Genomic DNA, 27,492 nt, shown 5'->3' on the forward strand with positions numbered 1-27,492 from the left:
GTCCTTCAGGGAGAGATTGGTTTCTGGCCCATCTTATTTTTGATCGTAATAATTGTTGTCTGTGGAAAAGGAAAGGATTATAATGAGTATGGTTTATATATGTATTCACAACTTCTTAGTACAGTGCATTATAGTTTGCTGAGTGTTTTCCTATAGACATCATCTTATCTGAGCCACACAACAAGCCAGTGAGGCAGGTGGATTTTTTCCCATTGTTTGCAGGAAAGCCAGACTCAGTTTGCCCAGTGGCTTGCCTTGGCTCACAGAGCTGGTAAGTAGCACAATTGGGGTATGAAACTCTAGCCTGATTCCAAGTCTCGGAACTAAGCCAGCAACTATGTTCACTGGTCTTTGTGGTTTGAGTGAAGTTGCTTAGAAACTATCCCACTGGCTCAACACCTCTTATGTCACCCAAACAACTTGTGATCCCTGGGATGGAGAAGAAATACATGGTAAATATAAGTGATTCAACCGGGGCGCCTGGGTGGCTCGGTCAGTTAAGCATCTGCCTTCGGCTCAGGTCATGATGCCAGGGGTTCTGGGATCGAGCCCCACGTTGGGTTCCCCCCTCAGGGGGGAGCCTGCTTCTCCCTCTCTCCCTGCTTGTGCGCACGCTCTCTCTGTCAAATAAATAAATAAAATCTCTTTAAAAAAGTGATTCAACCAAGACAGACTGTATAAAAAAAATTAATAAAATAAAATGTGTGAAGCTTTTATATATCACACTTCTAACGAGAGAGTTAAAACCAGAACTTTCTCTTATGCAATAAGGCTGGCGAGTACCACTTTTAAAGATAAATGGCCAGAGTCTCTACTAAATAGGGAGGTTTGAAGAATTCATCTTGACTTGAATTTGGAACTTCCAAAGGCAACATCAAAGGCAAAAATAACTCATTTCCTTCCCATTGCTGAGACTTGGCTGCTGGTATGACACCTGTTTGGCATCACATGAGTGGGGACTATAAACGCTTCTGTACAGAAGCAAAAAACAATAACTGAAGATTAGGTTTTTACAATAGATCATCTACTCCTACTGGGTTTTTTTTTTTAATATTTTTTTTTTTTACCTAAGCAGAAAATATTATAATTGTGTTTTAAACCTTGGAGACTTTTGTCTAATAAATACTGTGGTGTCCTAGGTATAAAACAGATGCTGTAGAGATTCAGTGGGGAGTACTCATTAGTGTGTTTTAATTCTTCTTCTTTCCCTCCCCAGCCCTGACTGCCAGAACAGGAGAGGATTTATCACAACCAGATAAAACTGGCCGACACAATTCAAACACCTGGGCAATTTTGCCTTATCTTCCTAGGTAAGCTAGGTTCTTTTATGTTCATTATCTGTCCTGTTTATGGAAGATCTAAAGTATAAAACAAGAAAAAGCTGGCTGTAACAATGGATTCCATTTAACGTACAAATAATGTAATAGCACAGTCCTTTGGGGACGGGACTATGATGGACAGCACCTGAAGCCATTATCACTAAATTCTTTGTTTTTTTGCAATAAAATAAAAAGAGGTCGATGGGAAAAGGAAAAAACCCTCTGAGTAGGGCTGACATGCAAACTTCAGACATCTCTTCTTCCTTCCTTGTCTCTTCCCCAAACTTGGGAAGAAAGCTGTGATAGATTAGACTCCCTGCAGGTTGTAAAATTCAGATGGAAACAGAGTCGACCTTGATGGTGTCAAGCCCTCACAATGTAGATTTCAACATAATAAAATAATGAATTTAAAATGATAGCATCAGAATTTCTTCTGGGATGGAAGGAAAATGACAAAGATCACAGCCTGTGCCTACAAGAACAAAAGAAAAAATTTTTTAAACTTTAATTTTCACAATTGACATCACATTCTTTTAACAGTTGATGTGGTTTCCTTTATGAGACTGGAGGCTCACTCACACTGGAAATATGGCAGGTACCTGCAAAGCACTTATCAAAATCTAGAAGACACAATTCTACAATGAATGAAAAACAACTGTTCTGCCTGAAACAGCCTCCATGTTTCTAATCATGCATTAAAAAGTAACCACAGGGGTGACTGGGTGGCTCAGCCGGTTAAGCTTCCAACTCTTGATTTGGCTCAGGTCATGATCTCAGGGTCCTGAGACGGAGCCCCGGTGTAGGGCTCTATGCTCAGTGGGGAGCCTAGGATTCTCTCCCTCTCCCTCTGCCCCCACCCCTCCCCACACTCTTCTCTCCCTCCTTCTCTCTCTCTCTCTCTGTCAAAAAAAAAAAAAAAGTAACTACAAAATCTCAGGGTCTACTGATGAATCTGTAAATGATGTCAGTGAGCAACATGAGGCTCCTTAAAATGGGACCCTCTAAAGCTTCACTTTGCAAGACAGTAACCATTTAGCTACAGGTGGCTATTGAGCATTGAATTATGGCATGTATAACTGAAGACCTTGATTTTTGAATTTTATTCGGTTTTAATTATTTTATATTTTAATAATTGAGGCAATGAAAAATACGTAGAAATATATTGAAATAATATTTTTATGTATTGGGTTAGATAAAATATTTTACTCAAATTAATTTTACTTTCTTTTTACTCTTTTTTTTTTTTCATGTAGCTACTAAAAAATTTTCAATTATATACATGGCTCGCTTTATGTTTCTACCGCCCTAAAGATGGCAGAATCTCCCTTAGGAATAGAATCTACCTTGGATCTAAGGGAGGAATCTATTTTAGATTCCATTGTAAGATGTATATTTTCCAGAAGGAAAAAGACATGTGATAGCTTGGACTTCTGATAGCCTGGTCACATGTCACAAAAGCTGAGAGCCCAGGCTCTAGAAACCCATATCTCAGGTCTGAACCTCGGCTCTGCTTTTTACTAGTTGTGCAACCTTAGGAACGTTGCTTAACCACTTTGAGCCCATTACTTTGAGAGTTCAGATAGTGAACAGAATATATCCAGCAAGTAAGTGCTCAGAATGTAACAGCTATTTATTGCTATTGTTGTCATTAGCAACAATTCTAAAATACTACTGTTGTTATTTGAAAATCATTTGGAGATGACCTAAAATTCCAAACATGAATTTAAGAAAAATTCTGATCTTATAGACCACATATATGAATTTGCAAGGGAATAATTGTCTATCTTTTGGCAAACCATCAAGTAACAAGAACATTCAAAACTTGAGACTAGTTCCTTCTTCTTAATGAAGAAGGAATGATATGATTGGAAACCTTTGTCCTTTCTTTGTGTGGTGCTTCCATTTCCGGACCACTCTTGACACTAGACAGCAATGAAGGTATAGCAGAGGATGGGGAGGGACTTTTTCAACTTCATAGCTTAGCCTAATGCCCATCATATATAGGCACTACTCACGGAGAGTGATTTAAGCCTATACGGCTTTGGCTCCTCCAACCTACATTATAGGAATACATACCACTGACTCTTATCACTAGATTAAAGCATAGAACGAAAGATGAGTCACAGAAAAGGAATTATAATATTAGCATGAAATAGCAATTTGGGAGAACATATAATTTGTATGTGAATTTGCTTATCAATCTATATCCGCACTAGAATATAAGCATTACGAGAGCCGAAACTACATTCATCCTGAATCCCTAGTACTTAGAACATATCTGGTAGTGAGTCGGTGCTCAATAAATATTTACCAAATACATGAATGAAGAGACTCTGTAAGCCAAATAGCTTAAAGGAAGAAATGTATGACAATGGTCCAAAAAAGTATACCCCAAATCATAGATAACCTCAAAGTGTTCCATAAGCATCAAACAACAGGATATGAATTTTGCTAATACTAAATTAATAATGCAAACAGAAAGAAGACACTAATGAAAATTTTTTGTGGTTCCTTGGTACCTACAGGTCTCCCCAGCATCTAGGATCAAGTCCAATAGCTTAGCATGTCATGTAAGGCCCTTCATGTAAAGCCCTCTGAGCTCTCTAGACAGGGCCTTTGCTGCTCCCTGTCCTTAAGCTCCCACCATGAGGCTCAGAAAGCAAGCCATGTAGCCATGTTCAGTCTCATTTCCATGCCTTGGCACCTTCTAGTCCTTCTACCTACAATGCTATTTCTTGTAATGTCTGCCCGATAAGCTCCTCAATCTTTATGACTTTGCTTTAAAACAAGGCCACCTCAGGGAAGATCCTGGATTATTCCACACTGAATTGAATACTTCCTCTTCTATTGTTTCCCAATACTTGAATCAATGCTACATCATCAAAACATCCCATATATTCATACATAACATATCCCTTCCGTCAAGTATAAAGATCTTATTGCATAAAGCAAACCACAGATTTATATCTTACATGATAGACATTCCCAAATTAAAATAATATCTTTGAAATAGCAGTTCTCACATTGTATACCTTTTTTTCAGACTTGATTTTTTTTTCCTTCCTAATTGAAAACTCACTCAACTGACTTAAATCCAATGATATTCACTTGCAGCTCTTTGCCTCTTCCAGCATGCCTAAAGATTTCCACCCTTGTTTCAATTATAGTAAATTTATGAGATATATGCTTCTTATCACCAATATCAGCACTTTCATTTTCTATTCTCTACTCATTTTTTTATAATCTAATAAGGGCAAGATGCACTAAAATATTCAAATAATGATTCAAGTACTTTCTTACTGACAAGGGTGATAACACAGCTGCAGTTGAATTATCAACTGCAATTTCATACAATACCTTTCATCCTTGTAGCCCTGCATGTGGAACACTGCCTCACATTGGTGTTTAGTAGGTGCTTAATGAATCTAGATCGGTGAATAGCAGGTTTGGTAGGCAAATGACCCAAAGGATTTGCAAGTTCTCAGCACCCTTAACTAGCCATGGCATAGAGGCAGAGAACATTCGATACATAAGCCACTGTGCACAGTGGGTAAGAGAGATGAGTCTTACACACTAGATTTAAATCCCGGTGCTGATGCCTCCTAGCCTGGGGATCTTGGACTTAATTACCAATTCCCAGCCTCAATTTTTCTTTCTACAATGAGGATAATAGAGTTATTATGAAATTGAAATAACATTAGTCTTGTGCTTTCAAGAGCAGCACAGATGATCTTTGAATACTCCCAACCCCTCTCTTCCAATAATCACATCGTCCATCCTCCCTCAGCCACACACTTTTGTGGTCATGGCCCAAACTGTGTCATAATCAATTGCTTGACCCTCCGTAAGCCCAACTTCACACGTCCCACCATCTCCTTCTGGCTTTCCAGCTCATTTTCTCTAGTAATAGATTCCAACAACCCTTTGACTCCCTAGGAACTTCAACCCATTAATCCCATTGTCCTTCATGTCTTCACTGAATACCTTAGTAACTTAAATTCAATAATCAGTTATTTTAATAACTCTCTTGCATACAACTCATCTACCCCCACTTTGCAAAACCTCACACCCAATGGTTAGGATCACATCTGGGTCTGCACCCCACCTGCACCCACGCAGCTGGAGAAAAATGCACAACTGTGTTAAATGGTTTCACTTTAAATTCATGACCACTTGCTTCAAGTAAGTCCTTAATGCTCCCAGTCAGTAGCACATTCCCCTAGTTAATTCACTCCCCACCATTCTAGATAACCACTTTATACTGTCTTTTCTCTCTTCAAATACTTCCTTCCCCATCCTCAGTCTTGAAGCTTCTTATTTTACTGAACAAATAGAAGTGACCCAAAGGAGCATCAGTAAGTTCCCACCGAAGCATACCAACCGTGTCTGTACACATATATTCTATTACTACTTGATATATATATATATATATATTTCATTTTCATACATATATATGCGTGTATGTGTGTATACATTTACTATTTATCTATTACATATTCATACAGCCTATTACTCTGGATGAACTGACAAGGCTCATAACAAAGGATAAACTCTATACACTCAACCCCATTCTTTCTTACTTATCCAAGGATATCACTCAAGCTATCTCTCCTTTCTCTCCTATATCGTCTATTTTTTTCCCTAACAACTGGATCCTTCCTATCAGCATACAAGTACACAGTTCCTTCTACCATCTTTTTAAAAATCCTCTTTTGATCTCACTTTCTGTATTACTAATTTCTATATTTCACTTTATAGGAAGGATCTGTACTCTATGGATAATCCAAGGTAATTTAGTAATTAAAAAAGCATTCAGTCTTTAGAGTCAGATGGACTTGACCAGTGTCTAAATCCTGATTTTATTATTCACTAGCTGTGAACTGGGTAAGGCTCTCCTGAGGTCTCAGTTTTCTCATATGTAAGATGGAAAAAAATAATCCTCACCCCCTCGGGCTGTTCTGAAGAGAGAACATGGTAATATCTACAAAGCACTTATCACGGTCTTTGCCATGTGATTTAGACTCAATCAGTGGCATTTATAATTAATGTTAGAAAAGAGCAAACAGTTAAATGGAGTAAATAAAAACCATAAGACATGGGGAAAAGCCGAGAGTTTCATACTTCCCCATCTCTAGGGTTCTCAGATTTTCATCAAGATTTAGAAAAGAAAGGGACTAAGGAGGTCAGTTGGTTTTAAAACCAAGAATCAATGTTTCTTTTTAGTTTTTGGTTGTAACCTTACTACTGTATATGGCCAGGCTTTTAAGGTAATATAAAGTTATTAATAATATAAAATACTTAACCACAATTATATTCTCAAGTAACTCTCCCCAAAGTAAAAACTAGGTGAGCTAAAAGAGGAGCTTGTTTTCAGTACTTTTTATGATTTAAACAGTGTTCTGAGTTCGTCATAGGTTCGTATCTAAATGTGCCTTTTCTTTGGGGACCAACAATGCCTGTTAGGGCATCCGGATTAATCTTGTTTATGACTACCTCACTCATCTCAGTTTTGCTACTGATTCTAGAACCAGAAACTGCTCATATGCCTTTGCGTTTTTAACTTTTAAGGATTTTATACATGTGTATGTATACTTTTTTTTATTATTATTTTGCTTAGGTATTTAGGAAGACAAGGATAAATCCTTCCTATTCCATTTCAAATGTTTTTGACATCTTTTTGTACTATGAAATCTTGGTGCCTCTTCATATTTGTGGTACCTAGGAAATCAAGTTCTTAAAAATAATGCTGTGTAGGAGTCTCTGGGAGAAGAGATTGTGTCCCAGAAGTTCTGTGTGGGTAACTGAGGACAGATTCGCAGATTTCAGCCCAATCTGGTTTATTTTTTTTAAAGCTGTATCATGGGGTAAATCGTGTTCCTAAAGGCTTGAAATTTGAAGGGGAAAAAGAATGGGAAATCATCCCCATCCAGCACCTTCTGCCATCCCACCCCCTCCTAGAGGCAGTATGTGGGTTCCTCACTTAATCTTGGGAGGTGGTTCCCTTAAAGAGCTGCTTTTGGCACTTCAGAAAAGATAGCACTGCCATCTGGAACTTCTGTGGTATGGCATGACAGTCAAAGAGTGTGAGAACCAGGGTCGGAGCAACTGGGGTTTTCATTCTTCTTGTCCCAATTATTAGATCCCACAGCAGCAACTTGGGTCTGATGGGTAGAGAGGTTAAAGTTCAGCCTCATCACCCACCCTTGATCTCCATCAGCCTACCCTCACCCTGTTCTTGATATGAACAAATGAACTTCTCTCAAACTTAACACTACTTGGTTTTCTGATGCAGAAATTCTGAAGCAGGGCGCCTGGGTGGCTCAGATGGTTAAGTGTCTGCCTTCGGCTCAGGTCATGATCCTGGAGTCCCAGGGTCGAGTCCCGCATCGGGCTCCCTGCTCAGCGAGGAGTCTGCTTCTCCCTCTGACCCTACCCCCTCTTGTGCACTCTCTCTCTCTCACTGTCTCTCTCTCAAATAAATAAATAAAATCTTAAAAAAAAAAAAAATTCTGAAGCAGCCACTAACAGTGACCTTGAGGAAGTTGAATCTCTCTGAGCCCCAGTTTCTTACGGTAGAGTTTTCGAGAGGATTAAATGAGAATCACTTGATGTGAACCTGACACAGAGTTCAAGAAAGGGTAACTATGATTATTGTTAACACCACCGAGTTCAAATAACATGTCACTGCGTACCTGTGTTTTTCTCTTTCTCCTCAGGAGGACTTCAGCAGCAAATTAAGATAGCAATTATTTGATTACATTGCATCTGGTTGTTTGGAAGAAAACTTGTCTTCCCATAAAAGGAAGCAAATTACCAAGGCAAATCACAGACTATAAACAATATGAAAATATAGCTATGATAAAAAGAAAGTGTTCCTGCTGTTTTTATGCAGAAGAATATAGCTGGTATGAGGTATTATTTCCAAACACTCTCAAAATAGATTTTTTGTTTACAATTAATACTTCATGTCAGAATAGAAAGCACCATTTCAGCCAGAGATTTTACCATAGCCCCTTAAGCTCAATGGAGAAAATATAAATTATATTGATCTAATAGAATAATATACAAACTTTAGGCTTTATTCACAGTAGAGAAAACAATTGCAAACTTACTAAGTAGAGCACATATAAAGTCGGTTATAAAAATTATTTTCCAGGGCTTCTTTCAAAACCAATGACTCCCATCACTTGCACAAAAATTTAAAGTAGCCAATTAAGGTAGTTACGTTCCTTTCTCTGTAATATACCAAAGATAGAGGCAAAATTAATTTATTTTTGCCCTTTACTTTTTCTAATAATTGCCTTTCTTCAGTTCATCCTTCATTTACACTTGTCCTCAGAACAAAACATAAGTCAAATGAAAATAAAAGAAGTAGAGAATACACAGCTAAGAACTGGACCAAAAATGTAAAAAAGAAAATTTTTGTTTAGAATGTCCGGGTTAGGGTTTTTCAAGCAGCTACACTGAGCCCTGGGTTTCCTGGAACTGCCCCAAGGGCCACCAGGGAAAAAAAGGCAGAAAGGGGAAATGGAATGGGGAAGAATGTCTTACAACCAATTCCTACTTAAATCGAAATGACGCCACTTGAAAAGATTCTCTATGTTGGCTGCCATGTAGGACTTCAATTAAAGACTGGGGATTCAAAGAGAGAAAACTGAAGCATGGACTCATGAGATCCTGCATGTCCCAGGCTGCTCTGATTTTATAAATCAAGTCAGTACTCTCCCTGGTGTGAAAGATACACTTCAAGCTCCCATCCAGCGTTACCGTTTATGGGGCTTCAAAAAGGGATTTGTGTTTATCCATTTGGCCAGTACCTTCACACCATAAGTCTGTGATCATGACGCAAGTGGAGATCAGAATAGACCCCACATATGTTGACTCTGTGCTACTCAACCTTATACAATTAGAATGTGAGTGCTGCAGTGCCATTAAAACCCATTTGCACATTTTGACCATTCATTTCTAAATGCCTTAACAACTTTCCAAATGAGCAGATTTCATCTCTCGTTTCTTAAGACATCCTCCTGATGTTCACTCAAGCTAAGATAAAATCCGCCTTCATAGCACACATCTATTCAAGCAACATGGCTTCTGTACACGCGTCATACTACCTAGCTCTCAGTGTCCCGTAAGACGGTGAAATAAGTCCACTTTTCCCTTTACACAGCCGAGGGACCTGAGTGCTAGAAGGCTAAGCAACTCATCAAAGTGAGTTTCCACTCTTGTCTCCATTATCCAAACTCTCAGGGTTTACATTTGGTACTTTCTGCTTTTTCACCCTCATTCACTTCTACTCTACTAGCCAGAGATGATATATGTACCACATGCACATTTATATATCATCAGTTGCCTTCACCATGAGAGGGAATCCCACTCTCATAATTTTACATGGTGGGGTGAAGTGGGTAGAGAAAAAAATAACTTCTTGAGTGCCTACACTGTACTAGACTCTAGGGAAACAAGAGTGCTCCTGCCCCCGGGAAGCTTACAGTCAACTGGAATCACACGTGTGAACAGAGCTACGCTGGAAACACGGTGCTGAATAGAGAATAAGGAGGACATCTTCTGCTTCAGCTGGGATGGTAATGGGAAGTCTTTCCAAGGAAAACCCACTAAAGCCTAACTGAAGGACTCAGAAAAGCAAGGAGCGCAAGGAATAGTGTTCTGGGGGAGCCGGTGTGATGGACCACTGTGGACGGACGAGTGTCTTCAGAAGGGGCAGAGGAGGTGAGCTTACGGAGGGAACTAGAAGAGCGCGTGTGATGTGATGTATTTTTCCTTCTTCCAAAGTCAGGACGTGTGCGTAGTAACAGTCCAGAGTGAAACCACTGGGCAGCAGCTTGACTTTCGCTGTGCTAGCGGGCGGGACCAGTTCTGATGGCTCCATATTCTTTTAGTTTCTTCTTCTAGGTCCAAACATGCCTATTTGTAAGATGAACTAAAAGAGCCTAGAGATGAAGTACCTGGCTATTGATGCTAATAAGATGGCCTGGCCCTGGCTTCATCCTCCCAACACTGCCAAGAGAGAAGCTTCCTTGTTCCCCTTTTACAGATGAGTGTTCTGAGGTGTAAAGAGGGTAAGATACTTGCCCAAAGATGCTCTGCTAGGAAGTGACAAAATGAAGGTTTTTACCCAGATAGTTCTGATACCATCAGTTTATCAACCACACTTTCACTGTCACTTAGAGAATGCACCCATGGTTAAAAGTTAAGTGTCAGGTAAAACTGGAAGCAAATCTCATTCACTTTACATTTCACATTTTCTTTATTTAAAAATGTGGCAGTTATGAATTCATTCATTCATTCAATAAATGCTTATGATCACCTCCTATGTATTCCCACTGTGGTAGTTACTGAAACTGAGTTGTACGTGAGACTGACAAGGTAAGTCAGTAATCCTGAGATAAAGTTAAAATAATAATAATGACATATACCATTTTGAGAATCATTATAAATGGAGACTACAGACATAATTATAAAGTATCCTTAAAATCAATTGCTAGGGGAGCCTGGGTGGCTCAGTCGTTAAGCGTCTGCCTTCTTTAGGCTTAGGTCATGATCCCAGGGTCCTGGGATCAAGCCCCGCCTCGGGCTCCTGGCTCCGCGGGAAGCCTGCTTCTCCCTCTCCCACTCCCCTGCTTGTGTTCCCTCTCTTGCTGTGTCTCTCTCCGTCAAATAAATAAATAAAATCTTTAAAAAAATTAAATTAAATTAAATTAAAATAAAATCAATTGCTAGTCATCCAAGGCTATCATTTGGCTTCTGATTTTGCACATACACTTTCCCAAGACAAAGGCTTGAATGGAAAAGAGAATTGAAGAGTTTTTTAAGATATTGGTTCCTGGACTAACTAAAATCACTCACACAGCTATCATTGGAAAAAAATCTAATGAGATTTCTCTAATGAGAAATGTAATGATTGCTAGTGATCTTAAGGTTCTGCTGAGCCATCCTAGGATATAATTTTTATGACTCTATCAGCCAGCTAGTATCTTAAAGTCAACAAATGCATTAAAGATTTAAGCATTTTCTCCTCTCCATACAATAAAATAAACTCTGGTTTAATCTTCTGACACCCCAATTCCGATTAGGAGCTCCTTCTCGATTTTCATATCCATTTACTCTTCCCCATCACACTAGATTGAAATTGCCCATTTACTAGTCTAATCTCTCCCTGAACCATATGCTCCATGAAAGCATTGACCAATGCTTCTTGTTTACAGCTGAAACCCTTTAACTGCATGAAGTCTCTGGTGCATAGTAGGTGTTCAATAAATATTTCTGGAAGAATTATATGGGCCAACCATCGAAGAGATGTCTAGGAACCCAAATCACACAAAAGCAAAGGGCATAGCAAGGTCACAGTGCCTGGCATTTACTCACAAACCAGAAGGCAGAGAACAGAATTTTGTATAACTAACTTAGGCTAGACCTAAATCTGCCTGTTAATGAAGGCCATTCTCATGAACGGATGTCAAGATCTGTTAGAAAACAATATTACACATCACTACATGTTTTGTCTGTTTGGAAGGATGCAGATGAAAGAAGGTTTGAAGTGCCGGCAGTTTCCAATCAATGAAGACTGTGCACATTGTAAATCACTTCCTTAGCACATTGTGGAAAAGTACTAGAAAATCATTAGCATGAGGGCGTTGTGAATCAGGATATCAATTCTTTGCATACAGTTATGATATTTCCCATCTCAATTGGACAATCCTACCAAAACAAAGAGAAGTACTTTATATAAAATAGGTCCTCAGTAAGTGGGAAGCAATCAGATCTTTTCAAACAAATATTTTACATTACTGAGCATCCAAATGACTAAAAGAGGCCTTTATGATGTTGGAAGTATCACACATTATATCATCAGTCACTACTGCTCCATGCCACAAGAGTTTCTTATCCAGAAAAGCCAAGCAAAACTGCTCATTTTTTAAAAATGAAATCCAGGCTGTACTTTAAATATTTTTTAAAGATGTATTTATTTGAGAGAGAAAGAGTGCGAGCAGGGGGAGGAGTAGAGGGAGAAGGACAAGCAGACTCCGCACTGAGGGCAGAGCCAGACGCTGGGCTTGATTCCAGAACCCTAAGATCATGATCTGAGCCAAAATCAAGAGTTGGACGCTCAACTGACTGAGCCACTCAGGTGCCCCTGCTCATTTTTTAATGCATGCTTTTCTTACACAAATAGAAATTAACACTTTTCTATTACAATGCAGCTCAGCAAAATTGTACAGATCCACACAGGTATCTCTCTATTTATTTTTATATATATATATTATTTATTTATTTATTTGACAGAGAGAGACACAGCGAGAGAGGGAACACAAGCAGGGGGAGTGGGAGAGGGAGAAGCAGGCTTTCCCGCTGAGCGGGGAGCCTGATGTGGGGCTCGATCCCAGGAGCCTGGGATCATGACCTGAGCCAAAGGCAGACGCTTAACGACTGAGCCACCCAGGCGCCCCTAGGTATCTCTCTATTTAAAGGAAAAGAGATATTTCACCTCACTGGCTAAAAAGCAAATTAATGAGAACTGAATCCTATTTTCCTTTGCATTCCAGTACACATTTGCAGGCGCATGCCCATAGGAAAGTTTTTCTACCTGACATAACTGAATGTTTATGCTGTAACACAATGAGCCATGACTCCCAACCAGGGCTTGATGTGCTTCGCATGGTGCACCAGCTCTACCTCTGTGATTAGGGGATTTGCAGAACTGCAACACTTCCCCAGGTCTCAAGTCGCCCTATGGTTTTCACTGTACACTTCTGCCCCACTAACATCCATACACCCCTTGTCCGTATCCCAGTCCCTAGAACGTCTCTGCTGCTCCAGGGTCCCCTTTACAGGAAAGTCACCGTTACCAGAGCCTACCTCCCCTTTTCTCTATTTGGTTGCGTAGTACTGTTGATCTGGACAGTCTATTGTCTAAAACACAATATACAACAGCCCTAAGGCATCTTAAGTGCTCCATCAAGTTATGTATAATGGGTTGCCTTCTATTTTCACCAATGTAATTAATGGACAGTCACATTGTATCAGAATAAAAGGTCGGTATAAATTGGGGTGGGAAAATGGTAAGAATTTTCTACTTTGGAATGTGGCTGATGAATGAAAGTGGAAAGTATCAATTTCTTCCCATGGGCAACTTTTGAGCAGGTCACATGGCAACAGCCCCGAATTAGCACTCCGATTTCTTTTTAATGCCACACAGTGCAGCTACTCACGGTGTGGAGCAAAATGTCTTGTTTTCATTTTTGGAGCAATTTGAATGATCCTATTGTCAGTGGCATGTTCAATAACCATTTTCTGTCACCACGAAGGAGAATATTGTCTAGGTTGAGATTCATAAAAGGTTATTCTAATTCTGCAGTGACGGAATATATAATTTAAGTTGTAGTCTTAAATTTCAGTTCTATCTCCTATTATCCTAGGTTCTGAAAAGCCACAAGTTGAAAACAAGGTGGAGGGAAAGGCACTATTAATGACATCCACAAAGGAATAGCCAAGGGGATGGAAAGAGTTAGTAGAATTTGAAGCCTTTTGGGGTGTTTATGCATATTCAGATTCAAGTAAAACCCATGGCTTGAATTTCCTTTTTAAAAATACATTTGGGGGTGCCTGGGTGTCTCAGTTGGTTAAGTGTCAAACTCTTGATTTTGGCTCAGGTCATGATCTCAAGGTCCTGGGATCGAGCCCTGTGTTGGGCCCCGCGCTCAGCAGGGAATGTGCTTCAGGATTTTCCCTCTCCCTCTGCTTCTCCCCCACTGCTCATGCACTCTCTCTCTCTCTCTCTCTTTCTCTCTCTCTCTAATAATTAAGAAAAATTTCTGGATGTGTATTTCTGGGCAAAGTGTCCACAGGGAGTATCAGAAAGTATCAGGTGGGTTATTTAAAGAAAGCAACTCTGTCTCAGCCATCCTGGTAATCAGTAACACTTCACACCACTGACCGGGTGGGTGCCAGACACTGTGGTAAGCACTTTATATATAGCAACCCATTTGATTCTCATAGCAGCCGCATGAGGTAAGTACTATTGTCCTCAGCTCCATTTTACAGGTGAGGAAAATGAGGCACAGAAGTAAAATAATTTGTCAATGATTCCAATAGCTAGGGATTCAAACACAAGCAGTCTGGACCTCAAAACCCAGCCCTTCACTACCATGTTCTGCTGCCTCTGGTATTAAGGAGCAATCACTAACATTTGTGGGAAGGGAGGGAGGAGGAAATGGAATACTTTAGCAGGAGGAAAATTAAGACAACCTGATTGGGCTCAAAATATTCTTTGCATTCTGGTAGAGCTCTCCTCCTCCTGGAGCTACTTTCTCAATTTTGGAACACTTTTCTGAATCCTGAGTCCCTCCTGGGTTGTTCCTTAAACCCCAGTTGCACCCAGCTTTGATTTGCTCCTGCATGGATGAACCAACTAAAAGGAGACCACAGGGGATCCTGCTTCTGCAAAGTGTTTTTCTCAGTCCCCTTGAGCTCAAATGTCGGTGCAGGTGCTAAGAGCACAGAATCTTTCAGTAAGATTTCCAATTTGTATGTAAAGTGCTTATCCCAGTGCCAAAGCACTCAATGGAAATTTGGAAAAGCTGTTATTATTATTTAAAGTGCCATCACTCCATCACTGCTCTCTTGTTCTTTTGTTAAGAGATAAATGCAATAGTGTATGCAAGAGAGCGGCATCTATGACCATAACTGAACTCTGCAGTGGGCATTTCTTTCTCATTCTTCTGGATAATATTTACAGAGTACCTACATTTATTCCATGTACTATGTGTGCCAGGTATTGTGATGAACATGACAGTCACAGTTCCTATCTTGACAGAGTTTACAGATAATGTAAAAGAGACAGCTAAATAACCAAGTATAATACAATATTTTTTGTGCCATGGTAAAGGAAAATAGAATCCTCTGGGTCAAAGATAAGGTGTGCCTAACCGGATACAGTGGGCTAGGAAAGGCTTCCCAGAAAAGGTAATCTCCAGATTGGAACCTGAAGATTTAGTTCATCAAAGCAGGTGGAAGCAGAGGTCCAGGCAGAGAACATCACACACAAAACCAAAGAAGCAAGTACATAACAGCATTCAGAAACTGAAAGAAATTGAATATAGCTGAGATTAAAAATGCAAAGGGCAGGATGGCAACAGAAGATTCTGGGGAAGGAAAGAGAGGTCATCTCATGAGGGGCTGTGATTCCTGGTTAAGGAGTTTGCCTTTAACTCTATGAGCAGTTGTAAGGCAATGAAGAACTTTAAGCAGGAGTGACATGGTCAAGCTCACATTTTAGAAATCTCACCTTTTTTTTTTTTTTTTTTTTTTTTGCAACAGGGAGAACAGATTCAAAGGGGATGATAACACTGAATTTTGGATAGGGAGGACAAATTAAGTTTCTTTGCAGTAGTCTAGAAAAGTTTTGGGAGAGGTCATCAAGAGGATACGGCCACTGGTTGACCCATGAGTTGGACCGAGGCAAACCGGAGGCTCCTCATCCCTTCCCCTATCTTTGGAATGTGATTTCCACTTGCCTTCCCTGCTCCCAGAAGCTACTCCAAGGACACAGCCTTGAGATAGCGATAAGGTGTTAAGAGCATCTGGATGGTTTATGTCACTGAACCCCATTAAGGCCTCTATATAAACTTTTAAGATATGGCAGATGGATGCAGAAATCTATTTGTTTTGTGGCTGCCTAAGACAAGCCTTATAAGTGAATTCTCTTGCTTATTAAGCCTGCAACCTACCAATCTAGAGAGCCCTGCCTCTTCCTTCAATCTCTTCCTGCCCTCTGCATACAGAGCTGGTTTCAGATTTCACTCGGGATGCTCCCAGGGTTCCAAAGCAACAAAAAGCAGTGCTGGTGGTCTGGGCCAGGCTGGCATCAGTGGTGATGGAAAGAAATGGATGGACTTGAGAGAGATGAAGAAGAACTGGTAGGATTTGTCATAGGTTGGGAAGAAGGAAGAGTCAGGAATGCCACCTAGGTTCCATTCTTCCCTGGGGAAATGAGTGACTGATGATGCCAATTATTGTGAGAAGGAGCACAAGAAGACAGGAGGTTTACAGATAATGAGTTCAGTCATTGGAGTTAAGCACAGTTGAAAGAATCCCAGAATATAAAATTTGAATAGCCAGGAGGGAAACTTCCCCACCCCAAATGATTCTTCTTCCCAGTCTACAGGACCCGCTGCACATCTTGGTAGGCTCACTGCACCCACGATGTTGGCCCATTTTAATGATAAGAATAGCAAGGGAGTGGCATCTGGGTGGCATACTCAGTTAAGCATCCAAATCTTGACTATGGCTCAGGTCCTGATCCTAGGGTCATGAGATCAAGCCCCGCGTTGGGCCCCATGCTCCACGCAGAGCCTGCTTAAGACTCTCTCTCCCTTTTCTTCACCGCCCTCCCATTCTCTCAAATACATAAATAAATCTTAAAAAAAGAACAGCAAGGGAATAATAGTTTTTGAATGACTGGAAAGAAAAATAGTGGTTTCTTATTGCCTTCCAAAGCACATTAAAAGTTAAAAATGGACTTGCCTTGGGTGAACTAGATAAAGGGGATTAAGAGTACCCTTATCATGATGATCCCTGAGTAATGTAATTGTTGAATCATTATTTTGTAAACTTGAAACTAATATAATACTCTATGTTTATTATGCTTCAATAATGTAAAAAATGGACTTGCCATCACTTATAAAGATTTCTTGCCAGAAATACTGAACATGAGTCCCATTGAGTCTCTAGAATCTAGAATCAAGATCTAACAAATTCACAAATATAGGGTTCAGGAAAAAAATGTTTTAATGACATCACAAAGATCATAGAGATGGATCAGTAAAACCCAGAAAGCTGAATATTGAACATGGCAAACAATTTGGTTTCTTCAAACAAATAAATTGATTTAAAAAAAGGAAGGAAGGGAGGGAGGGAGGGAGGAAGAAAGAGAAAAAGAGAAAGAAAGATAAAGAGGAAAGGAGGGAGGGAAGGAGAGATTAAAAGAGATTTAAGATATACATTTTGCTACTTGGTTGCATATGGGATAAATGCAATATTTTTTTTAATTTTGAATGAAAAAAGAAGCAGGAATCAAAGATAATGGATAGACCTTATTTGAATCTTGATTTAATAAGCCAACTTTAAGAAAATACTGTAACAAAATCAAAAGTTTTAACATCAATTAGATATTAGATGATACTAAAGAATTACTAATTTTATATGTGATAATGGTATTGTGTTATATTTTATTTTAATTTATTTTATTTTAGAAACATACAGTACTGTATCTGTGGATGAATGAAATGATTGATGTCTGAAATTTGCTTCAAAATAATGTGCAGACAGAAGGGAGAGTAGGTAGGAATATATATAAAACAAGATTGCTCTTGTAATGTTAATTGTAATTATTGGAACTGGGTGTCTACATTTGGATGCATTTGAAAATTTCTGTATGAAGTTTTTTTCACTGACTTGCCAAGAAATGCACTATTTGAGGAAAGCTATAGCAAAAAACAAAGAAAAAGAGCAATAGTCAGTTATGACACAGAAACTGAGCATCCACGTATCCATTTCTGAAGAACTTTCTTCTATATGTTGGATGCACACTTCCCCTGTGCACAGTCACTCCTCACCATTGTTCATGCTTGGAGGGCTTCCAAATGGAGCTTTCTGGCATATTCTCAGCTCTTTCCTTTTCTAATTTCTTTGATAAGACCTAAACCTCATTAGGCTTCCAGGGACATTTGGTCTTCTCTTTCTAGTTGTATATATATTTTTTAACATATTGAGGCACTTAAGGGCAATCTCAGAGACCTCCTCCCCATTCTGCCCACATACTGACACTTCTCGTGCTGCTAAATTCAAGACCTAGGAAGAAAGTACCTGAATCATACAAGGGACTGGGCTCAGGTAACAACATATCTTGTTTGGCATGAAAGTGAAAATACTGTAATAAAATATTTCACTAGCATGCTTATATCACTCCTATATTGAGCCCCATACTCAAAGCACAGCACCTTAAAGAGATTAAAAAAAAATTATAACCATACACCTGCCCTTTGTCATTTCATATCTGCCCAAGCATGGGTCCAGTTCAACCTCATGATGAAGCCTTATATTTAAATTGTGCTATATTTTTAAATTATATATTAAGAAGCCTTATGTCTTAAGAACACTCTTTTTGGGATACTAAGTCACCTGATCTACAACTATCAAAAGGTTTCTTATGTACCAAAACCCCTGAGAAAAGTATACCATGCCTTGAAAGTATTCTAAATATACGGCAGAAGAGAATTTTTACTGACAACGGAGAGAAAGAACAGGAAGCAGAAACGACTAAAACAGGACTAAAAAGTCTCTAAGGTGAAGAAGACAGAAAACACAGAAAGAGGAGATGTAGGTGGTGGTAAAAACCAAACCTTCACCATTTTCACTACATTGCTCTGCTACGTCATTTTGAACGTACCAACATCATACTCTATGAGCAATAAAAATAGAAGTTATCATTGGTATCTTTCAAATAAACAGTAGAAAAAGAGCTAGAATCATTTCAGGATGGCTGCATTTCTACCTATTAAGAACATACCCTCTTACTGAAGTTTCCAAAGTCATTGTTGGGTAGGTTAATCACAGCAGTCACAGCTGTGTATCTCTTCCCAAAACAAAGCCATGCAGTTTAATTCTGAGAATTCATTTTCTGATTGACTTATCTCCAACCCCCCATCTCATTCAACAGCCCTGAAGTACTGTGTACCGTGAAAATTTTAAAAAGGAAACCTCATTCAAAGTGGAATCCAGATCCCAGAAAGGGAAACTCTCACGCCCTACCACCTGTCATCAATTGCAGACCCAACAGGAAGAGAGACCTTGCAAGTCCATTCCACTTTACTGCCCCACAGGAGGAAGAAAGTTTGTCTACTCCCCCGGCAACAGCCCAGCCAATAAGAGACCGTCACAACTGAGCCAATGAAAAGCCAGTATACTGCAAACTCCCAGTTTACTCCAATGGGCTTTTTGTTTATAACAGCCCTGCTCAATGCCTCCCTCCCCATAAAAGAGAATTTCTCTCCTTTGTGCTTTGTCTTGCCTATGGCTTTGCTTTAACTTGCTTATCCTGAATTGCAATTTTCTACTATTCCCAAATAAACCCATTTTTGCTGGTAAAAAAAACTAGCAGCTTAATTTTTAAGGTTAACAGTACATAAAACAATTTAGAGAGTTTTGTGGAAACAATCTTTAAGGAAATGAAGTAAAAAGATTAAAATGCACTGACAAGCAGCAATTTGTTGAAAAGGCAATGAGTTGGTGTCTCTACTATAATTCACAGAACTCAGAGTGTGTGTTTTTGGAGTATGCGTCCTATGAATTAAACTCCCTACTTGTCATGTTGTCGCAGTAAAATTAGAGGCAAATTCCTTTGAATTTGAGTGTTTCAGGCATTTGTCTGAAGTAACTCACTAATGGGTAGGATTTTAAAAATGTGTATAGTTCTCTCCAACCGAGAACAATCTTCTCACTCTCGGGCATTGGAAGATGGCTCTAAATAGCAGGTTCATTTATTTCTATGCACCTGTGATTTTGCTCCTAAGTGGTATGAATAGCCTGGTATCTGGTTCAAAATCAGGACTTCTCTTATCCAGATTACTCAGCTCCCATTACATTTACAGGTGAGTCAAGAAGGCATTCTCTGATGTTTGTGATACTGCCTTCTATGTAATGCTTCAAGAGAAAAGAGAGGTAATTATTTAGCTAGTGGGGTGGTAGAGAAGAAAAGGTACCTTCTCATTGTTTTAAATTTAAACAAAGGACATATCTAAAATGCTTTGTGAGGCACTCCTAGCCAGATATTTTTTTTTTTTTTAAGATTTATTTATTTACTTGAGAGAGAGATTGGGGGAAGGGGCAGAGGGAGAGAATATCCAAGCAGACTGCTGCTGAGTATAGACCCTGACATGGGGCTCGCTCGATCCCATGACCCACGAGATCGGGACCTGAGCTGAAACCAAGAGTCGGATGCTTAACTGACTGAGCCACCCAGGCACCACTAAATATTTCTTTTCTTTTTCTTTTTTTTAGATATTTCTTTTCTATGTTCCTACATCAATCATTTTCCTGGTTGCTGATAAGTGAATCATAATCCATAGCATCTCACATATCATATTATAGTAAGCAATGTAGACAAACACATTTCTTATCACCCTCTTAAACATATACAAACACCTGTTGACTTTAACTCTTCACAGTTCTACATTAACTAAACAGTCTACATGATGTTGACCATCAATTCTAGGTCCACATTAAGATTAAATGAGGCAAGAATCTAACCTATTAATGAATGACAGGGAGATTTTGGTCTTTCAATTTCCCTTTGGAAAACTTGGAAGAAAATGAGGCAAATGGAAAGAAGGGGGTCTCTCCCCATGACTGTCAACCACCCTATGCAATGTATTCATTTCTCATTATTCATTTTTTACTGTGATATGGATCCAGGCAAAATGACTTTGTATTATCCCCAGGTTATTAGAAGAGTCTGATTGCTTGGAGTAAATTCCTTGGATCTAAGGAGTTTGTATATACAATAAAATTTTTTCAACCAAGGAGGAAGTTGAGTTTCTCTGTGAAGAGCATCTTTTTTTGTTTGCTGGTTAGCTGGGTGGTTGGTTGTTTTTTGTTTTTTATTTTTTGTTTTTTGATTTTTTAATTTAAGGATGTAGAGATGCTCCTGGGGACGCATGCTGCCCATTCCAATCTCGCAGGTGGTGGTTCCAAGTGTTCTGCTCACACAGTGCACACCGGGGCTCCATGCTGGGCAGCACAAGGCAGGGCTGGGCAGGGCTAGTGCTGGATGAAGAGCATCTTTGCAGAGTCAACTCCCTGCTTTAGATCACCTCCCATAGTTTCAGCCCATGAACCCGAGCACAACAGCTTGATGAATTAATGCTTATATAGGCACAGTTGGCAGCTTCTAATTAAATAATTATGGTTAAACGTCTGCACAGAAGCTGTTATGCACCCTAGAAAGCCAGCTGTCAGTTTTATTGGTCCTAAGACAGAGGAAGAGTTAATACTTAGCTCTGAATGTTAGGTACAAAGGGAAGTATATCACATAAAATATATATGCTGTGCAATATGAAGTTGCATTGTGTTTGTGCTAGCCTGTCCATGAGTGATGGAGAGCAAACTGCTCCTCAGCAACCTCTCAGCAACCCAACCAAGAAGGAAGCAATTATATGATCAGCAGAGCAGAACCTGTTCAGAGCAATATAAAGAGGACATAGTGTTAGACGGATGAGTCTTTAATGAACACACAAATATTACTGACCTAGCAGGGAAATACATGTCAGATTCTGGATCTCATTTAGATGAGCAAGTGATAGAAATCTAATGTGGTCCTTTTGGGGGGCGGGGGTCATGGTTGGTATGTTTTCATTTATTTGCCTAAAGCTTCTCAAGGTGCTATTTTATTAGAAATTGGAGAACAAGGTAAATATCACAAAACTAGATTTGAACTCTTTCTAAGATACATTTTTCCAAAAGAGTTAGGAACAGATATTTTTTCTACAGAATTACAGATAATGTCAGATTCCTTCACAGAAGGCTAAAAAGCTAAAGTCTTATCTCTACACCCAAAGAAAGAAAGCAGTATCTGGTGACTAAGCTCCAGCATCGAGGAAGATATAGATTATAGATAAAGGCCATTGATAGGGTTGTTGGACCAAATAATGCTTGTTATTACACATCAGTATGTTCCTGAACTGATAGCTGGCTTCATTTTCCTCTGCAGGCTGTCCTTTCCACACAATCCATGGGTCCTCACTTCTAAAAATCTAATGGGTGATACCCCAGCACAGAACAACTCAGCTTGCCACTGGCCTCTTTACCACTGTTTCCAGCACCATCTCCACATGAAGAAACACAACCGTAGGCAAAAATCAGTCCCAGAAATTCAGTTGTCCCTTTATGTTTAAAAAAAAAAAAAAAAAAAAACTTAGACATTTTAATCCCCAAATTTATGGATTTGCCTTAGAATGAGAGGAAACTGAATGCTAACATGGAAACATTTCTTATGGAATACACTTTACCCAACTCCCGGGTCCTGTTGAAAATCCACTGTTAAACCAAGCACTAAACTTTACAGACTGATTTACTGTTCTCCCTTCAGAGATCAATGGCTTATGGTTTATTTAGAACGATGCCATTTCATAAAACAAAGCAATCTGTAGCGTAAGTCGTCATGTAAGCCAATGGACTGACCTCTAAGAAACGCTTACTTAAAAAGCTCCAGAACAACTGTTTCCATGCCTTTTTTCCCCCTTGATTTCCTTTTATGTCAGTAATTCTATCACCTCAGGTGTCTGAAGATACCTGCTTGTGACTGACAGTTCTCAAAGATCTAGTTCCTTCTGGATGGCTCTCACATGAAGTTCAGTTTAATTAAGTCTGCAGTGCAACTCAAGTCTCAGTACAAAATGCTAAAGAATCAAACAGCAGACCTGTAAAGGCTATAAAAGCGAATCTCAGACGTGGTAGGGGAGCCCGGGGGTCTTTTGTCAGCCTATGCTGCCGTCTACCTAGTGCCGTCTACCTATCCGAGACCACATCCTTCTGCCCAACAGCCATTTGTGTTCTCAGAGCCCCTGATGAAAGCAAGTCTCCAGCAACTGGCTTAACAGGTCCCAAAGTTCACATCAAAGAATGGGGTGGCTGGGTGATAGACACTGGGGAGGGTATGTGCTATGGTGAGCGCTAATGAAGGGGGGGGAAATCGGAGGGGGAGACGAACCATGAGAGACTATGGACTCCGAAAAACAAACTGAGGGTTCTAGAGGGGAGGGGGGTGGGGGGATGGGTTAGCCCGGTGATGGGTATTAAGGAGGGCACGTACTGCATGGAGCACTGGGTGTTACATGAAAACAATGAATCATGGAACACTACATTAAAAAATTAATTAATTAAAAAAATAAAAAAATAAAGAATGGACAGCACCACCTCATCCACTCAGAGTCTGCTAACCTCCCATGGACCAACAGCCAAGTTCCAGCCATCGTCTTCTCCTCACAATCCCATATCTGGCAAACAGACATACATGTCTGCCTCCAATCCCCAAATTACCTAAACCAATATCATTTGCATAGACCTTTGAATATTCTCTGATGTTACTGATAAAACAGATAAAAGTTGCCTTAGATAAGATGTGAGACCTGATTTAGAACCTCTAATACTCTAGTTATACCTCAGGAGTTTAAAAAAATCCCAAATGGTATTCCTTAGACACTGACTGAACATGCAGACCACAAACAACTGTAAAGAGAATTGATACAGATGAAAAATCAAAAGAACCCTTTGTACTTACGGTAGAAGACATATTCAGTGTAGCTTGACCAGATCTTGTCATCTGTATACTGGTTGACAAAAGATGCTGTCACTGAGGAGTTACAGGCCACCATGTGGAATCCACACTCTGACAACATATCAAAAGCCCTTTCCAGATGCTTGAATTTGAGATAAAATCTGGAGGTGTATCTTTCTGGGGCTCGGTCAGGGTCTCTGCTCTCATTCAAAGTTTCTCCAAAGACCTCTTTTGCCAAGGAAATCCTTCCGCAAACCAAAATCCGGGGAACTCTCCGAAACTTGGCATCTGCCTGCCCCTCTCTGCCCATAGTGCAGGACCCCCTGTAGCCCACTGTAATGAAGCCCCATTTGCGGTCCGCAGGGAGCACTGAGGAAGGAGGGCAGATTCTCGTGTCGCTTCCTTGAGAGGCATCTTCAAAGTCACTGTGGCAGAATTCGTCCGGGCTTTGCTTGATTTCATCAGGGGTCAGGAGTTTGACCAAGTCTGGGAGCTGGAAGTACTCAGCTTCCCTTTTCAGTCTTCCCCTTTCTGGAAAGTGATCAGGCAGGACCACCTGCCTGTCCCTGAGATAGTCCAGAATATAACGGAACAAGAATCCATCTCTGTCAATGAAAAACCTTCCTTTGGAGTCCTTGGCTAGATCGTTAGCCGTGTCTCTCTTTGGGGAAAACATTTTCCACAGGAGGGAATGAGGGATGCTTATTAATGTGGAATGGCGGGTGAAATAAACTTGACCCCCGACATTCAGCTCCACGACCTCAGGGAAGGAGTTGGGAACTGCAGCCCCCTGTTCTCGAGGATAATAACGACTACAGTTTCCACTTAAAGCCATTGTCCCTTTCTTCTTGCTCTTCTCCTATTTTGATTTGAAGGTGAAATCCAGTGGAGTCACAGCCTTATCCTTTGCATCAACTTATCAAAGAGGGAGAAGGATGCTAACTTGTTAAAAACGACCTTCTCTTACCCCAGTTTTTTTTTTTCCCCCAAGGAAGCAAAATTTAGAAGAGTCCACAGGTGAAGTGATGCTGCAAAAGTAGTTTAAACCCTGGCTGGTGGTGAGCTATTACTTCATAGAATATAACCAACTCATCTCCATCCGATCTGCCCCAAGCTCAGTAGGCAAGGCAGGCCAAGTCCCCAGTTACTCAGAGGTCTGTCTGAAGGAAAAGAGAGAAAATTATTTCCTCAAACCCAGCATGAGTCAGAAAAAGAGACACCACTGGAGAGAGGGGAGGGAGGGAGAGGGGGAAGTAGGGAGGGAGGGAGGGAGAGATTATTTTACATAAGCAGCCCTGGAACTACTGATTTCAGCCATTCTTCAACTAAATTGTAGCTTCTCTCAAGCTATTTTGTGTCTACATGTTTATCCATACGCCTCTGTCTCCAGCAATTAGTATTAAAAATATTTCTATTGGTATTTCTGCTTTAAAAAGGAATATATGATTTTCAACTTTCAAAAGGGGATTTTTTTTTTTTTTTCTCCAAGCTGGGCAGGAAAAGCAGTAAGTCTCAGAACTTACCTTAGTGAGTGCTGGAAACCCAGTTCCTGTGAAGAAATACCCATTTGCAAAGGAATCAGAATCCACAGCCAGAGTCGAGCTTGTCAAATCCCAAAGAGGTAAAGGACAGAGGTATCAATGAAAAGTGCCAGAGAGATGTGCTCTTAGAAAATAATTTTATATAGATATATGTAAATATTTATATAAATGTGTATTTGTCTGTATGTATATAGGTATGTATTCACTCCCAATGTCAAGTTGAAACAAGTCACAGAAAAGTTAAAGCGTGATGAGAGGTGGTTGGGTTGAAGAAGCAAGGCAGAGAAAAATATGCAACCAAAGCCTCTCCAGTAAAAAGGGGAAGAAAAAAAAAAAATCAAACCTTTAGAAAGAATCCTTAAAACAGAAGAGAGTTGGAAGAGGTACTGGGACTTAGAAGCTTTTCAGAAAGCCCAGAAGCAGAAGGAAAGCCAGCTAGATGTGCCCTGCTGGGGTCCCAGGTAGCCACCCCACCTGCCGGCAAGGGCAAACGGACTCCCATGTTCCCATGCAGGTGGGAGCCGGTGGGAGCCGCTGGGAGCCCGGCCGCCGCAGCGCAGAGGGGCCGCGCGGGGCTCGGGCTCGGGCTTCTCCGGCGGGCGGCGGAGCTGGGTGGTTCCACAGTTCCCAGTGCAGTTCGGAGGCTGTTGTTTCAGCAGTGCAGGCAAGATACCATCCAGGGAAATGACTATTACATCATCTTAAAGGAATATGGCTTGGAGAAAGCGGAGGCAGCTCCGAGTCACGTCGTCCTCGGTGACAGGTCGCCAGGACTGCACGGGGACGCGGCGCACCGGCCGTGGCACGCGACTGCCCGGCTCCGGGCTGGGGGCGGGGACGCGGCGCCGCGCGGCCACTTCCCTCCGCGTCCTGCCCGCGAGTCTGGAGTTTGCCGCGGCCTTCGCCTTGCCTTTTCTTCCTGCCTCCTGCCTTTTACACCTCCACCAACGCCACCCTTCCCCAGAAATAACCCCCCACCCCAGCGGTGACAGAAACACAAGTGATTTTGCATTTGAAAAATCTACAAACAAACCCTTTGCACAGGCACTGAATTTCTGCTGAAGGGCAAATTTCGCCTCCATATAGGCTTTTTTAAAAAAGAAGAAGAAAGCACACCGAATGACCCCAATGTTCAAGCTACAAAGGGGTTTTCCTTAAAAGCAAAGGGGATTAAACCATGTTTTCCTTCAGATGCCCTCTCCCCCCGCCCCCGCCCCACTTCTTCTCCATCCCTGTGCCACCCCAACCCCAGCAAATGAATAAATAAATACAGTCTCTCTGGAATTAATGATGCTCTTTCCAAAGAATACGCGAAGGCAATAGTACGCTCAGAAAGCCCACAGCTGGCATCAGTAAGTCATTATCTCAGCTTACCTGCAAGAAATTGTTACCTGCAACCTTTTTCTGGGGCTGTGTCTTTCCTGAGCCTCTCTTTGGACATGCCCCAGCCCCCTCCCAACTCATCCCAAGAGGACTCTGGTGGAAGACACGCCCGGCTAAGAGACATTTTACTCCTGTCCCAGAGGGCTTCCTTAAGTGCATCATTAGAGTTTCAGGAAGGCATTTCCAGGGCAACCTAATCCACTAACAAAGTGCTTCCAGTTGATCCTGCCAGTCAATAATGGCCCAGCCAACAGCTTACAGTAAGTCGACCATTCCTCCTTTAAAATGCCAGTGTCTTAGGACTCACCCTCCTAATCAGAATATAGTATTTCATCTATGAATAATACATGTGAGGCACACTCCATCCCAAATAATTGCTATTTTTTTCAAAAGTGAAAGCCAAAAATGGAGTTGAAAGTATGAATTAGATACATTTTAAGGGATCATGTGTTTATTGCCAACTCTTGCCCCAAGAATTAGCTTACAGGTAGACTCAGCAGCAGGATAAATTAATTTTTAGTTTAACAATCTTTTCTTTCAATGAGTATCAGGTTACTGAACACATATAGAATATTAGCTAACACTCCAACACACCTGATTATATTTGACTTTGTTTCTTTAACTAATGTATTAACCTGTTCTGGCCTCAATCATTGGGATTTTAATGCTGGACCAATCAAGGGAATGTTTATTATTTGGTGCACTTATATCGCCATCTAGTGTCCATAAGCTATCAGTGCAGATCTGTAACTGACCATTTACCCCAGCCAAAAGTTAGATACTTCCTGGTTTTAAAGTTTTTATATTGGTTTAAGTATGACCACACACACACTGTTCACCGTGATGACAAATAAAAATTTCGTTGGCACAGGAGAAAGGAAAAAGTAAGTCTGAGTCC

At 40.5% G+C, this 27,492-nt stretch overlaps 1 protein-coding gene across 2 annotated transcripts in view; it reads right to left on the reverse strand.

Annotated features, from left to right (window-relative positions):
- Positions 1–26,036, reverse strand: part of KCTD16 (potassium channel tetramerization domain containing 16) — a 267,958-nt gene extending 241,922 nt beyond the window's left edge. The window contains exons 1-2 of one of the 2 annotated variants that reach the window (XM_078067351.1): positions 25,194–26,036; positions 23,674–24,826 (exon numbers count right to left, since the gene is read on the reverse strand). In XM_078067351.1, coding sequence (XP_077923477.1) covers positions 23,674–24,505 — 832 coding nt within the window. In that variant the 5' untranslated portion in view covers positions 24,506–24,826; positions 25,194–26,036. Of the gene's footprint in view, positions 1–23,673; positions 24,831–25,193 lie in introns of both variants that reach the window. The other variant, XM_078067350.1, reaches the window with a different exon arrangement.
- Positions 26,037–27,492: the final 1,456 nt, after the last annotated feature.

The sequence above is a fragment of the Halichoerus grypus genome, chromosome 2 (assembly GCF_964656455.1).
Source record: "Halichoerus grypus chromosome 2, mHalGry1.hap1.1, whole genome shotgun sequence".
Taxonomy (NCBI): Eukaryota; Metazoa; Chordata; class Mammalia; order Carnivora; family Phocidae; genus Halichoerus; species Halichoerus grypus.